Source organism: Oncorhynchus tshawytscha, linkage group LG04 (assembly GCF_018296145.1).
Source record: "Oncorhynchus tshawytscha isolate Ot180627B linkage group LG04, Otsh_v2.0, whole genome shotgun sequence".
Lineage (NCBI taxonomy): Eukaryota > Metazoa > Chordata > Actinopteri > Salmoniformes > Salmonidae > Oncorhynchus > Oncorhynchus tshawytscha.
Window position 1 is genome coordinate 62,839,296 of NC_056432.1, and position 13,403 is coordinate 62,852,698.

Sequence of the window (13,403 nt, forward strand, 5' to 3'; positions counted from 1 at the left end):
GGGATAGGGATAGGGATAGGGTTAGGGATAGGGATAGGGTTAGGGTTAGGGTTAGGGTTAGGGTTAGGGTTAGGGATAGGGATAGGGTTAGGGTTAGGGAATAGGGATAGGGTTAGGGTTAGGGTTAGGGATAGGGATAGGGTTAGGGATAGGGATAGGGATAGGGTTAGGGATAGGGATAGGGATAGGGATAGGGATAGGGTTAGGGTTAGGGATAGGGATAGGGATAGGGTTAGGGTTAGGGATAGGGATAGGGATAGGGATAGGGATAGGGATAGGGATAGGGATAGGGATAGGGTTAGGGTTAGGGTAGGGTTAGGGATAGGGATAGGGTTAGGATTAGGCTTCCCTCCCTGGTGGGCCTCTACATGAGCCTATGGCCTAGGTGTTCCTCCAGCCACAGCAGTAGGGGCTGGATGGACTGGGAGACAGGCCTGGTTTCAGAGTACATCTGCAGCAGCACCTCCTGGAGCATGAACAGCAGGGGCACTCCCAGGCTCAGCAGCTCATACAGGAAGACATAGTCCTGCACATTGGCTCTAAAGTGGAGGCCCACAGCATGGGCCGTACCATGCACCCAGCGAGACAGGAGGCGGGGGGAGTCACACACAGCCCGGGTCACACTCAGGGGCCAGCTCAGGCACTTCCTCAGGCGGGAGCTGATGGTACCTGGTGACTGACTCTGCCGTTCTTCTGTTGTGTCACAGTCAGGAGTCTGTGTCCCTGATCCCTCCTGAACCCCGGCTCCCTGAGGGAAAGACCCATTTAGTCACAAAGATGTCCAACAAATTAACATCAAAATGACAATGGCATGGCAAGTGGATGATTGAATGATCCAGAACAATTACCAGATGTGAATTGAATGTCCTCCGATGGTTCATTCCATTTTTACGTTGTGTGAAGTGCAGCTTGCAGTACAACTTGCCTAATTGAACATGATCAAAGGAGGATTTAGAAAAATTGGCACATAAACAGTTAATTATCTCTACCCGGCACAGACAAAAGAGGACTGGCCACCCCTCAGAGCCTGGTTCCTCTCTAGGATTCTTCCTGGGCTCCTGCCTTTCTAGGGAGTTTTTCCTAGCCACTGTGCCGCTACATCTGCATTGCTTGCTCTTTAGGGTTTTAGGCTTGGTATCTGTATAGCACTTTGTCACAACTGCTAATTTGATAGATTGATTGATTGACAGCAAGCAAACATCTAAACCTTAGTGTTGGGAAACACATACCCTGCTCAGAGTCGAAGGCATGGCCTCCCTGGCGCAGGATGGAGCCACAGGTGTCACAACGAAAGCACTCCCTGTGGAAATAAAGTCCCTCAGCACTGATCCTTTCCACCACGTACACACGCTTCTGACAGGAGTGACACTGGTCACCAGACCCGGGGAACTCCCTCCGCAAGGAACCCTGGGAAACAGAACAGAGAGGCAGACAGTGCTACAAACGTTGTCAGCCCAGAAAATGACGATAATAAGGGAGTGATGCACTTGTGTCAGATTCCACAACTTTGACCCTAAAAGGCCTTATGGCCGAGTTTGGCCTTTAGTTCACAAAGCATAAAGAGTCATAGAGTCCTGCAAAGAATAATCATCCCAATCCTTATTTTACACAATATCTCTTCATCTGACTCAGAGCCAGGGCCTGGGACATAGTCTATGTTCTTCACCTAGATAAGGGCTGTTGTTCAAGGCTGGTACAGTCTGAGAGGATGCATGCTCAGCCAGACATGCTTACCGGAGACAGAGGCGCAGAGGCTGGGGGTGAACAGGGGGAGGAGGCTTTAGGCCTGTGGTCAGTCTCATAGAGGGTGACCAGTGTCTCAGCCCTGGCTGCTATAGCCAGAGACACCTTCCCCACCGTCCTCTGACATGCAGCAAGGAGGAAAAGACAGGAGGAAGAGAGGTAGGAAGGGAGAAAGAGAGTAAGAATAAAAGTCAGAATGATGAAAGCAAAAGTGATAGTCCACATCGCACGACAGACAGACAGACAGACAGACAGACAGACAGACAGACACAGACAGACAGACAGACAGACAGACAGACAGACAGACAGACAGACAGACAGACAGACAGACAGACAGACAGACAGACAGACAGACAGACAGACAGACAGACAGATAGATAGATAGATAGATAGATAGACAGACAGACAGACAGACAGACAGACAGATAGATAGATAGATAGATAGATAGATAGATAGACAGATAGATAGACATAGATAGATAGAGATAGATAGATAGATAGATAGATAGATAGATAGATAGATAGATAGATAGATAGATAGATAGATAGATAGATAGATAGATAGATAGATAGATAGATAGATAGATAGATAGATAGATAGATAGATAGATAGATAGATAGATAGATAGATAGATAGATAGATAGAGATTTGATTACTTTGTTCTCTGACTAATACCACTGTTGGGGAAATTAGTAAAGTTCTTTCATCAAAATAAGATTCTCAGCTCAAAAGTATGGCCACAGAAGAGGAGGGAATGTTTTCTCATTATGGCTAGCTTGTGGGCCTGTCTGGATGCTTCAGATTGTACTGACTGCACGGCGCTGGCTCAAAATGATCAGAAATCTGTGGACAGGGAGGGGCAGTCTAACACACAAAGTGCAGCACCACAGAAATATATTCAACCATTGCATGAGAGGCCCCAGGATAGCTAAAAAAACATCTCAAATGCTTCTTGCATGCAAGACCTTTGTGTCTACACGTGTCCTTTGTGATTTAGAGGATAGTACAAGTTACCTCAGCAGGCATGTGGCGCTGGGGGCAAAATACCTGTTTGACGTTATTAAAACCAGGTTCTGGCTTTGGTTGTAGTATTGCAGTGCGTTGTTGTTGGGATATATATGTGGAGCCACTGCTGTGACACTGAAACAGCAACATGACTGTGATGTTAATAACTACAACTGTAATTTACAGGCAAATTAGATTCGAAAGTTAAACAAATATATACTTCTAAAATATATACAATTTACCAGATTACATCATGTTTAAAATCAAACAGACAGCACTTCATTTTGTGTTTCTCTGAGAGGCAGCAGGCTCTGCATATAGAAATGATGTGGCCTTAAATAGTGCTATGGTTTGGAGGCACACAAGAGTCACTCACCACATGTGACTCATTCAAGGGATCTCTTTGCATTTCTTTCTTACAAAGCTGCATATCTAGTGCCCCAGATTGACTGGTCTTTGGTTTTCCATGAAGAATGAAGGAATTAGAGGAAACAGAGAAGAAAACTTAGTTTAGTTCAGTGACAGATAAGGGATAGATTAGTGCATCAAAATAATAGCATAATGTTTGCTCTGACATTAGGGGATATGGGCTTCATGATGACAGACAGATGGTGAGAAATGGATGTGCTTGTTTTCACCTGGAGTTGGAGTAGAATGGATGAGGGTGAAGACACGCTTTGAGGGAGTGAGAAGGTAGAAAGGGTGATTTCTGGACAGAGGAGGGAAGTGACTTTAGGAGTGGGAGCAGAGAGGATGGGAGGAGAGGGAATGGTCTGTTCAGCAGATCCAGGCTAGGGTGGGAATGGGAAACAGAGGAATGGAAAGTCAAAGAGGGAGAGGATTGTTAAAAGAGAGACTGAGAATCAGATAGGTTAAATGATAGTTGGCATGCTCAGTTTGATGGGCTACAGCACCTGGCATTCCATGGCACTCTACCGTCCTATTGACCAAGCCCCAACCTGCTTAGTCTCAACTCAAGAACACTACATTCCATTTCGATGTCAACTCAGTTATAGTGCTACAGATTAAAGATGTGCAATATCTCTGCAGGATGAATATTGAATGATCACAGAGGTTTTAGCATAGCACACAACGATAGGGACAAAGCAAGCATTTCACCCTAAGGTCTACTACACCTGTTGTATTCGGCGCATGTGACAAATATCATTTGATTTGATTTGACATGCTGAAACAGACATGGATGTGGTTATTTATACCTGATGTTGAAGTAGACAGGAAGAGGAGGACGATGGAGAATATGTATGAGGGGGTGAAAATGTAGAAAGGGTGATTTCTGGACAAAGTAGTGATGAAGAGATTTTACGATGGGGAGCGGGGAGGATGTGAGGTGAGGGAATGGTCTGACTCTGTCTAGCAGATCCAGACTAGTGTGGGAATGGGAAAGTCAAAGAGAGGAAGATATTATGAGCATCAGATGGGAGTTAAATTAGAGTTTGCATGCTTAGTGGGTTGGGCCTCAAGCCTAAAATGCCTGGTATTCCATGACACTGCATTCCATTGAAATGGAAATTCAGACTGATTTAGATAAAACGTGTATTTCGCCATGATAAATGTTAAATGATCAAAGGTTGTAGCATGACACACAGTGATAGGAACACATACAAGACAGTGAGACAGACATGGATGTGGTTATTTTTTTACCTGAGGTTGGGTCAGACAGGATGAGAATGAGGAATAGGGATGAGGAGGTGAGAAGGTAGAAACGGTGATTTCTGGGTAAAGGTATAATGAGGTGACTTCTGGACTGGGGTTAGGGAGGATGGGATCAGACTCGGAGGGAATGGCCTGTTTATCAGAATCAAGCTAGGAGTGGAATGGGACAGGGGAGATTTGCAAATGAAAAGAGAGGGAGAGGATTGTTAAAGGAGAACTTTGAGTGTTAATAATTAGATATAAGTTACAATGAGAACTGGCGTGCACAGGGGGATAGGCTTTAAGCAAAGGTATTCCGTGGCACTCTCCTATCATAGTATTAACTAAACCCCAACCTGCTGAGCCTCAACACAACAGCTTACCCTGGTTTCCACTGAGATGGAAACTCATTTAAAGAAGGTGAGCAGTTTCTGTTTTGATGATAAAATACCATGGAAATACCTTTTCCTACCTAGTTTTCAGCCTGAGCTCTCTTCTGCAGGTCTGTCTCAGTGGGAATATAGAATCACGATGATTTCTGCTTTAAACAACAAACTGCCTGATGTGTTTTCACAGGGCGTTATATTGTTTTAAAAAAGCCTTGTTGAAACCCACAACGTAAACAGTCATATATTGACTGACAGTGAAGGCGATTTAAATTACAGATGTAGGATCTTAATTTGATCACTATTTTGTTGCTGAGAATTTTCTTGCACAGCAGGAAATGCAAACGTGTAGCGTATTCAAGGTTTAAAAAGGTTTCTAAAGTTTGTAATTCCCACTTTAAAATGTCAGACTTTCTTTGCCCTAAAGAAAAATGTATCAACACAAAAAACAAAAAGATGGCCATTAATTATAATCCACATAATAATTCAAATTTCCTGTTGCAGCAGGATTATTTTCCTGTTTTAGCAAACTGTCTCAAATTAAGATCCGACATCTGTATAACAGAACACTGTGTTCTACAATAACCTGAAATCACCTGCGCTAGCTGTGTTCTGTTGCTACAGACTCTGAGCAGCTGATGAAGACATCGCCAAAAAGGTAATGCTTCTGGAGATAATGAATTTCAACACAGGGAGGATTATATGAACTCTGTGCAGCAGCAGTAATGCCAAATAAGACCGAGCGTGCAACACGACAAACACACTGAAGGACGGGAGAGGTGAGGGTTCAGAGTTCAGGGGTTAGATAGTCACCTGGGACGTAGAGGTCACATCCCCAGAGAACAGTGCTCTCAGGTGGACCGCTTTCTCCTTGATACTTTTATTATGAAACTCTCTAGCATTCTGGGTCTGAGCTTTCTTCTGCAGGACACATACCATGAGACACAGAGACAAAGAACAGACATCAGAAAGAGAAAGCTGCACCCGCAACACAGTACCACATACTCCCTGTCTGATGAATGGGTCTGAATAGTAACAGAATTAGGCAGATTATTAACTCCCAAATCAGTTATAATGTACGAACAAATAAAAGTATGAAATGTATGCACTCTTTATTGTAAATCACTCTGGATAAGAGCGTCTGCCAAATTACTCAAATGTCAAAGGTAATGATCAAGCACGATAAGTGGACTTTGGTCCTACTTTCCCACTGAAGGAGCTAGATGGCACATTGTTTAATGGGTGGTGGGGAACAATAGTGTTGCTGTGTTGAGTAGAGTGGCAGTTTTTTAACACTAATTTGACACACCAGCAGAGATGACTCCACACTTAGACATGTGCTCCTGGAACAGCAGACTGAGACCCAGACAGAGACAGACAGAAACACAGGACTGGCACAGAACAAGGCTACAAGGGCAGCCCACTGGCTAAACTTGCCAGTCAGCAGCCTCTGTGCCTCTTTGTCTCTGCCAGGGCTGTGGGTCTGTTCTTGCCATTGTGGTCAGTGTGGATGATTAGGGGTTGACTTCACCAGCCGACTATGTGCTATACAATGCTAAATGTATAATCACAATGATTATCTCAACACTCATATTCAGCCTTTTCCTAAAAAGGATGTCTTATATGATCACACAGTAGGAGGCAATAACAATACAAAAAGACAGAGCAGACAAAGAGAAACGGACAGATGGAAAGGAAAGGAGAGGAAAGGAAATGAGAGGGGAATAGGTCACCTGGGTGATCTTTTCCTCCACTTCCTGAAGACGTTGGAGCATTCTAGACATGGCTAGGACTGCTGAGTGGCAGGAGGGAGAGTAGCCAGGGTACTCTGTGCTCTCTGGCTTTTGAGGAAGCGTCTGAGGTTGCATCTGAGCACATGTCTGATCAGCCTGTCTGACCTTCCTGAGGGTGGGATTTGGGATGGATGGGGGTTGGAGCTTAGGTTGGGGCTGGAACTGGGGTTGGGGCTGGTGCTGAGACTGAAGCTGGGCTTGGAGCTGGGGAGAGAGCTTGGGTTTGGGAGGAGGCTGTGGTGGGGGCCGAGCGATGCACTCAGCTGCATATTTGGCACAGGTTGCAGATGGAAACTGGAAACACACAGCACATGTGAGCTGCAGTTCTATGGCTCTCCGTCAACTCAGGGCAAGCTTGATGAAAAAACAAGAAGCAATTGCAGCTAACAGGCTCCAGTAGTTTAACAGCTGGAGAGAATAGGAGGGAGATTTATGCCCCATGCGTTTCTTTATCGTGTGAATCTACTTCACTGGGGGGCTTATTTTTCATTTCCAACCCACAGGGAGCATTAAACACTCTCACTCCAGGTAGAGGATGACTGGTTTGTGAGTGAGTGTATACCAAAACTGAGTGACAGTGTGTGTTCTGCAGAGTGTATTAGCATGGGTATGCGTGTGTATTACAGTATGTTGACCAGGCTGCTCCAGTCCTCTACCTGTGTCTTGGGGGGAGGGTTGAGTGGGGTCTGCTGCCTGAGGTTGGTGAAGCGTGGGGTCTCAGTCATGTCCATGGAGCGTGGCCGAGGGGCCCTCTCAGAACCCCAATCACACGGAGACTGATGGGGTTTGTCAGCCAGAAACAAAGCCAAGGAAAAAGGTTAGCAGAAAGACAGAAAAGGAAGAAAAGAGAGAAAGTGACTTGCAAGATTAGTTAAGTGTCTCACCAAAACAGTTAAGAACAAATTCTTATTTACAATGACGGCCTGCACCGGCCAAACCCGGACGACGCTGGGCCAATTGTGCACAGCCCTATGGGACTCCCAATCACAGCCGTTTGTGATACAGCCTGGAATCGAACTAGGGTGTCTGTAGTGACGCCTCTGTTCTATAGCACACTGTGGTATAAGGCATCTGAGAACAAACATGCCAGGTACTATACCATACTACAGTACTGTATAAGCTATGGAGGACACTGTCCAAAACTGACAAAGTCCTGAGGAGGGGGAATGGAGGACATATCTTGGTGGTTCTGACCTGTCTCCGGAGGGTGAAGCTGGGGTTGCTCTCCTCAAACTTGGACAGGAGTTGGCTGGCCATGGAGCGGACCTTGTTCTCCTTAACCCCCCTCCCCTCACCCACACAGGACGCACTCTGACTGGAGAAGTTGGTTGCCTGTCATGAGAAATAGTGACTTGCGTTATCAGGGCCAAAATAAATGGTATTTTGTCGTATTTGACGTTGGTGCGCTTAGAATGTCATTATGAAATTGTAGTTGATGATAATAACTACCTCTTCCAAATAACTGCAGACTTTTCGTCTCCTTTTGTACGTTGGGTCAGTATCTTCTAGCTTCTTCTCATCCTGAAAGAAAACAAACAGGCCTTAGTATATGACTAAATATTTCAGACTGCACTCAATGGTAAAAAGATTCAACATGAAAGTGAACTACTTAAAAAGCACCATCTCAAAAAAACTCTAGAAGAATACCTTTAACTTGTGGAAGACCCCAATACCGTCCACTTCTTCAAATGAAATGACTTTTGAAATGATAACACAGGGAGGCTGAAATGGCTCTCAAGTTGCAGTAGTTATCAAGGCAGACAGGCACCTTTGAGAGAGGAGTGTGATTACCTTTGGTACCCTTTTTCTTGGTACCAAGTTCAGAACTTTGTTCAGACTTCTGACTGCCTTTGAAGGATAGTCTTCACTGTTTTCGTCGGCCCCTCTAGAATCTGCAATGAAACACGAATGCATTAAAAGGTATGATATATTCCACGGAGCTCAGCCATGAATGCCAAATAAAAGCAATGGCCAATGTTTTTTTTTACATTATGTCTAAAAGAAACCTAATATTATTGTGTTGGAAAGAACCAGATGGGGCAAGACCATCTGCTTTTCCTGAGAATGCCACCTAATAAATAAAGGGCTTTTTTTGTGGAAACCAATACTGGGAACTATTCACTTCAGATGATAAGAATGTATACAATTATTGCTAAATAGTGCATCCTCATTCCGTCATGTGGGAAACCAGCTTTGCTGTGGAGGCATATCATGTGACCTCGCAGAGACCATAAAGCTAGTACAACTGATATCCCTGTGGCAATAATATGCTCTGTTCACCTTAGGCATCTCAGACCAGAAACTGGAGTAAGGTATAGTGTTTTCTCTCCAGGCACCCTAGACTCAGAAACTATCTGTGAGGTAACCTGCACTGTGCTGGGCAGATGTGCATTCCTCTCATGCCAGACAATGTGACTGATAAGGTTGTGCAACGCAGAGATCCTTTCAAAGGAAGCTAGATATATTACACACCGGCAAAAGTGTCTCTAGAAAGACATAACTTATCTGAAAGAAAGCAGGGGCCAGGGATGAATTACATTAAGGACAGAGACAGCTTGATATGTAAAGAAATGGCTCCGGTGAAAACAGAAAAAGTGAGAGGCTGGGCTTTTAATACAGTGGACACAGTGGAGTGGTAGGGCCTTCGAGGGTGACAATGCCGAGGTGTTAAAGTGAGAAGTTTCAGGTTTTGTTATTATTCGTATGTACGGGCGACACATGGTATACACAGTCCATATAAATGCTTACTTGCAGGTTCCTTCTTGACAATGCAACAACAATAAGAAATAAGAAATGATGAGAATACGAACATCAAGTAAATGGCTCAGTAGAATAGAATAAACATTTTACCATAAGTATAATACAGGAAGGCACAATTTATAGTCCAATATTTACACTCATTATGGGGAATGGGAATAGGGGTGCTAGTATTTAAATTGTGCAGTATTTAGCAATAATAATGAGAGTCTGGTGGCAGCCGCTGTGATGTAAGTGTAGCATGAATGTGTGTGTGAGTGTGTGTGTCTACAGGGGGAGCATACACCTGCCAGTGGCCAGGGCAGAGCAGTAGGACCATATGCCTCTCCACCCTGTCTGCTCCTCCTAATGAAGTGTTCAGAGCCAAATGCTTCTGCTGCATTTAAAAATAACTCTGACATGGGAAGGAGCCTTTAAAAAAAGACCTGATGATTTAAAGGTCTGCTACTGTGTGTGTGTGTGTTTGTGTGTGTGTGTGTGTGTGTGTGTGTGTGTGTGTGTGTGTGTGTGTGTGTGTGTGTGTGTGTGTGTGTGTGTGTGTGTGTGTGTGTGTGTGTGTGTGCAAGTGAAATCTGAAGTCTGGGGCTTGAGGACACATGTGTCTGCTGGGGGATGGGGTGAGGGGTGTGAGGTGTACCTGAGATGGGGAGGGGGGTGCCACGGAACAGCTCGTAGAACTTGGAGAGGTAGGTGACCATTCTGGTCTTGTCTGGTTCCTGACCAGCAGCCATCTCCACCCCAGTGGTGAAGGGCCGGATCCCAAACTCCCGCTCAGCCAGGTCACATGCCAGCTGGAGGTTGTTAGCCGAATCCTCCTCATTCAGCGAATCAAACTCTCTGAGGGAAACCGATTGAAATGATATCACGCAATGTTGTTGTAATGTTGTGTGGGTAACTAGGTGAAGGCTTTATAAGACTAAGCTGGTGTCAACATAGAAGTTATGAAACAGTTCTAGACTAGCAGTGTAGCCCTCCCTTTACCACAAAGAAGAAGTCATAAATAACAAACTGCCCTACATACTGAGTGTGACATGTAATACATAGTTATGCTTTCCAAACTCCCGTTCACATACTATAGGGTTTCTCTAAAAGCAGTTGTGTCTTCTGTGTGCTCTGTTTCATCACACCTATCAGTAACACACAGAGAGACAGAGAGAGAGAGAGAGAGAGAGAGAGAGAACTGACATCGGGAAAAAGGCTCTTCGATGAATCTCAAAAGTCATTCACACCCACCACTTTCATTTACTCGCACACAAAGATGGGCTGTGAGTGAGAGGCAGGGGCTTGTGTGTAGATAGTACACCAGGACATACATTGACATACTTTCATGCCTGGCATAGTTTACATTAGACACCGTCAGAAGGAGACAATATTACGGTGTGGGTGTAAGAAGTTGTGCTATTACTGGTGTCTTGATGTAAATGTTAGCCTCATGTAGAAATTACACAATATACCATAGAGGCATTTTATGAGGAGCCAGTCTATCGACTTACAATGACGAAGTGCTACATGCCAGGGTGTAACATGAAGAAGTCTCACACATGGAGGTCATTTACAGTTACAGGAAGTTACATGAGGCCAGTCTTACTGTGGTGGTTTACAGGGTAGTTGTGTGTTGCAGTGTTTTGCTCTACATACATGAGGTGGGATCTGAACCGGTGGATGAGGGCACAGAGAGCCAGGCCGCTCTGCCACGAGGTGGTCAGGTCTGTCACGCTCACGTTCCTGTAGCCCTCGGTCTGTTTCTGGCACCACGTCAGCAGCCTGCCCGGCCTGATCTCCGACTCTACACACACAGACAGGAACAAGGTGTTCAGTAGGGTGAAAATGGCGTGAAAAAGGGAGGCACTACCTAAGTTGGTCCAATAAGAAGAACATGGATGTTTGTTTTCCATTGCCCTATTTGACATTTGTGTGACTGTCCTCGTCTACCAGTGTATCAGTGTTTTGTCACTTGTCATGTGTTGTGTTTTTGTGGACACCAGGAAGAGTAGCTGATGCTTCTGCGAAAGCTGATGGGGATCCAAATAAATAAAATGCTAAACACAACCCAGCTAACAGCCACCCACCCACTCACCCGGCAACACAAACACAGAGCTAACAGGAAGTGAGATCATAGATGTGGGAGAGTGACAGCAGGTGACGTTAATGAGAGGTAAGACTGATAAGAGGTAAGTTAGAATAGGGGCTGAGGTATGCATTTGACTCTGTCAAGACATGTTGAACCTGTCTGTCATTGTGTAATAGGACCCATGGTTGTGTAACATTGTGTTTGGTGCATTATGTAGAGGCCAGGGTGTGCTTAAAGATAAACTGTATACATGGAAGAAACATTTTCTGATGATGGAGACCGTACTCATGTTTAACATGATCCATGGGGCCAAAAATATCTTGAAACGTAACCGGCCAGACTTTGTTAGGTCTGGTATCTGAGATCATCCTAAAGGTATCACAGATGCGTTTAACTACTAGTGTATCAAGTCACGTTTTTCCTTTTCACAATACACAGAACCACCAGCTTTGGCCTCCAATTAAATGATGAATATAGAGGGGAGGGTCTGTACCCTATATAACCCTGTCCACAGTCAAGAGGCTTCACCAAAACCCCCCTCTCACCATGGATCATTGAAAAAACAAACCTCAGACGGCGACTTATTTCCTAAGCAGAGATTCATGGGGGCTCGTCCTCAGTCTGACACTCCTGTTAGCGAGAGAAAAGGTCTGCCTCACCTTAAAGACTTCTGTGGGCCTCTGTCTCAGAACACTCCCAGAGCACAGGGAACGGGAGAGAACTCAATAGAACTAGAGTGGCTTATCTTCTCCTACTTTTTGGGTAAATAGCCACTGAATGAATGAGTGCTGCAGATATTTGGGCCCATGAAACCCAAGGGACTCATCCGTCATCATTTTCAAATGAGTTACTTGAACCAGTTGAATAGACATCACAACATGTTCTGTAGGTTGGAGCCATGCACCGGATCAGAGGTTAGTCCATACTAGACAGCGGTATCCAAACACTGTACTAAAGCCTCCCAACTCCACAGTCTCCCTGGCCTCTCCTGTGTGTGGCTCACCTCGTCTGGCCAGGTTCACAGGGTGACGTATTGTACCATTACGTTCCAGAGAGCACGACTTCACTGGCAGCTCTCCATTGATGTACAGGTGACGCACCTGGAAGAAATAACAAAGAGACACAGCTGAGATTTAGGCAGAAGAAGAGATAAGAGATAAGAAGACAAGCACAGTCCATCCTTCTTGTGTTAATGTTAAGGGTGAATCTGATATTGGTGACAGCAGAAAGTGAATACTGCAGTAAGCAATGTGATCCTTGAGAACGGCCTTCGTACCTGGTTTTGCCTGACACAGGTGGAGATGAGGTTGGGATACCGAGTCCCAGGGTCAATGGTGTACTGCTCAAAGTTTTTGCCAATGTTTTCAGTGGTTGTCTGCGGCAGGATTCTGTAAAGACTCTCCCTGGAGAAATATATATATTTAGTGTGTGTGTGTGTGTGTGTGTGTGTGTGTGTGTGTGTGTGTGTGTGTGTGTGTACTGACCACTGACCTCTCAGCTAGCACCTCCAGAGGGGTCCTGCCCTCAGCCCACCTTTTCACCATCCAGGCTGAGTCAAAAGCAGCCAGGAAGCCTCTCGCACACCCTGTACCCATTGGCCAGAACGGCTGCACACACAGACACATAACATCAGCATAACAGTACATTTTGCTGAACATACAGTATTAATGTCTAACTATTTTAAAGCATGATTGAACCCTGCTGTCACAGCCTCCTCACCTCTAACAAGCTGTCCCCAACCAGTGCCACCAGTAGCTGATGTCCGAAGCGTTCTCTGACCAGCGCTGCGTTCTCCGAGGCATACATGCTGGTGAAGTCAAACATGGCCACGTCCGGCTGGCCACAGGCATTTATGGCAAAGTCCAGCGTGGGAAGCTGGTAGTTGGTGCCAAAGTCAGCAGCTTCGCGGGCGTAACCCAGCAGAGCTTCCTGGTTCACATTCTCACTGCTCAGCAGCATCTCTGTGTCTATGTAGTCCTACGAGACAAAGTCAG

At 45.3% G+C, this 13,403-nt stretch overlaps 1 protein-coding gene across 15 annotated transcripts in view; it reads right to left on the bottom strand.

Annotated features, from left to right (window-relative positions):
* Nucleotides 1–13,403, bottom strand: part of LOC112249569 (F-actin-monooxygenase MICAL2) — a 46,510-nt gene that overhangs the window by 2,759 nt on the left and 30,348 nt on the right. For 2 of the 15 annotated variants that reach the window (XM_042321006.1, XM_042321005.1), the window contains exons 8-28: nucleotides 13,129–13,386; nucleotides 12,901–13,016; nucleotides 12,686–12,812; nucleotides 12,413–12,509; nucleotides 10,977–11,124; nucleotides 9,976–10,175; nucleotides 8,373–8,473; nucleotides 8,031–8,102; nucleotides 7,776–7,913; nucleotides 7,238–7,357; nucleotides 6,522–6,875; nucleotides 5,602–5,709; nucleotides 4,412–4,573; nucleotides 3,967–4,134; nucleotides 3,388–3,540; nucleotides 3,126–3,203; nucleotides 2,792–2,884; nucleotides 1,735–1,863; nucleotides 1,230–1,407; nucleotides 849–925; nucleotides 670–748 (exon numbers count right to left, since the gene is read on the bottom strand). In XM_042321006.1, coding sequence (XP_042176940.1) covers nucleotides 670–748; nucleotides 849–925; nucleotides 1,230–1,407; nucleotides 1,735–1,863; nucleotides 2,792–2,884; nucleotides 3,126–3,203; nucleotides 3,388–3,540; nucleotides 3,967–4,134; nucleotides 4,412–4,573; nucleotides 5,602–5,709; nucleotides 6,522–6,875; nucleotides 7,238–7,357; nucleotides 7,776–7,913; nucleotides 8,031–8,102; nucleotides 8,373–8,473; nucleotides 9,976–10,175; nucleotides 10,977–11,124; nucleotides 12,413–12,509; nucleotides 12,686–12,812; nucleotides 12,901–13,016; nucleotides 13,129–13,386 — 2,956 coding nt within the window. Of the gene's footprint in view, nucleotides 1–240; nucleotides 749–848; nucleotides 926–1,229; nucleotides 1,408–1,734; nucleotides 1,864–2,791; nucleotides 2,885–3,125; nucleotides 3,204–3,387; nucleotides 3,541–3,966; nucleotides 4,135–4,411; nucleotides 4,574–5,601; nucleotides 5,710–6,521; nucleotides 6,936–7,237; nucleotides 7,358–7,775; nucleotides 7,914–8,030; nucleotides 8,103–8,372; nucleotides 8,474–9,975; nucleotides 10,176–10,976; nucleotides 11,125–12,412; nucleotides 12,510–12,685; nucleotides 12,813–12,900; nucleotides 13,017–13,128; nucleotides 13,387–13,403 lie in introns of those variants that run through there. The other 13 variants (XM_042321002.1, XM_042321003.1, XM_042321004.1 and 10 more) reach the window with 13 other exon arrangements.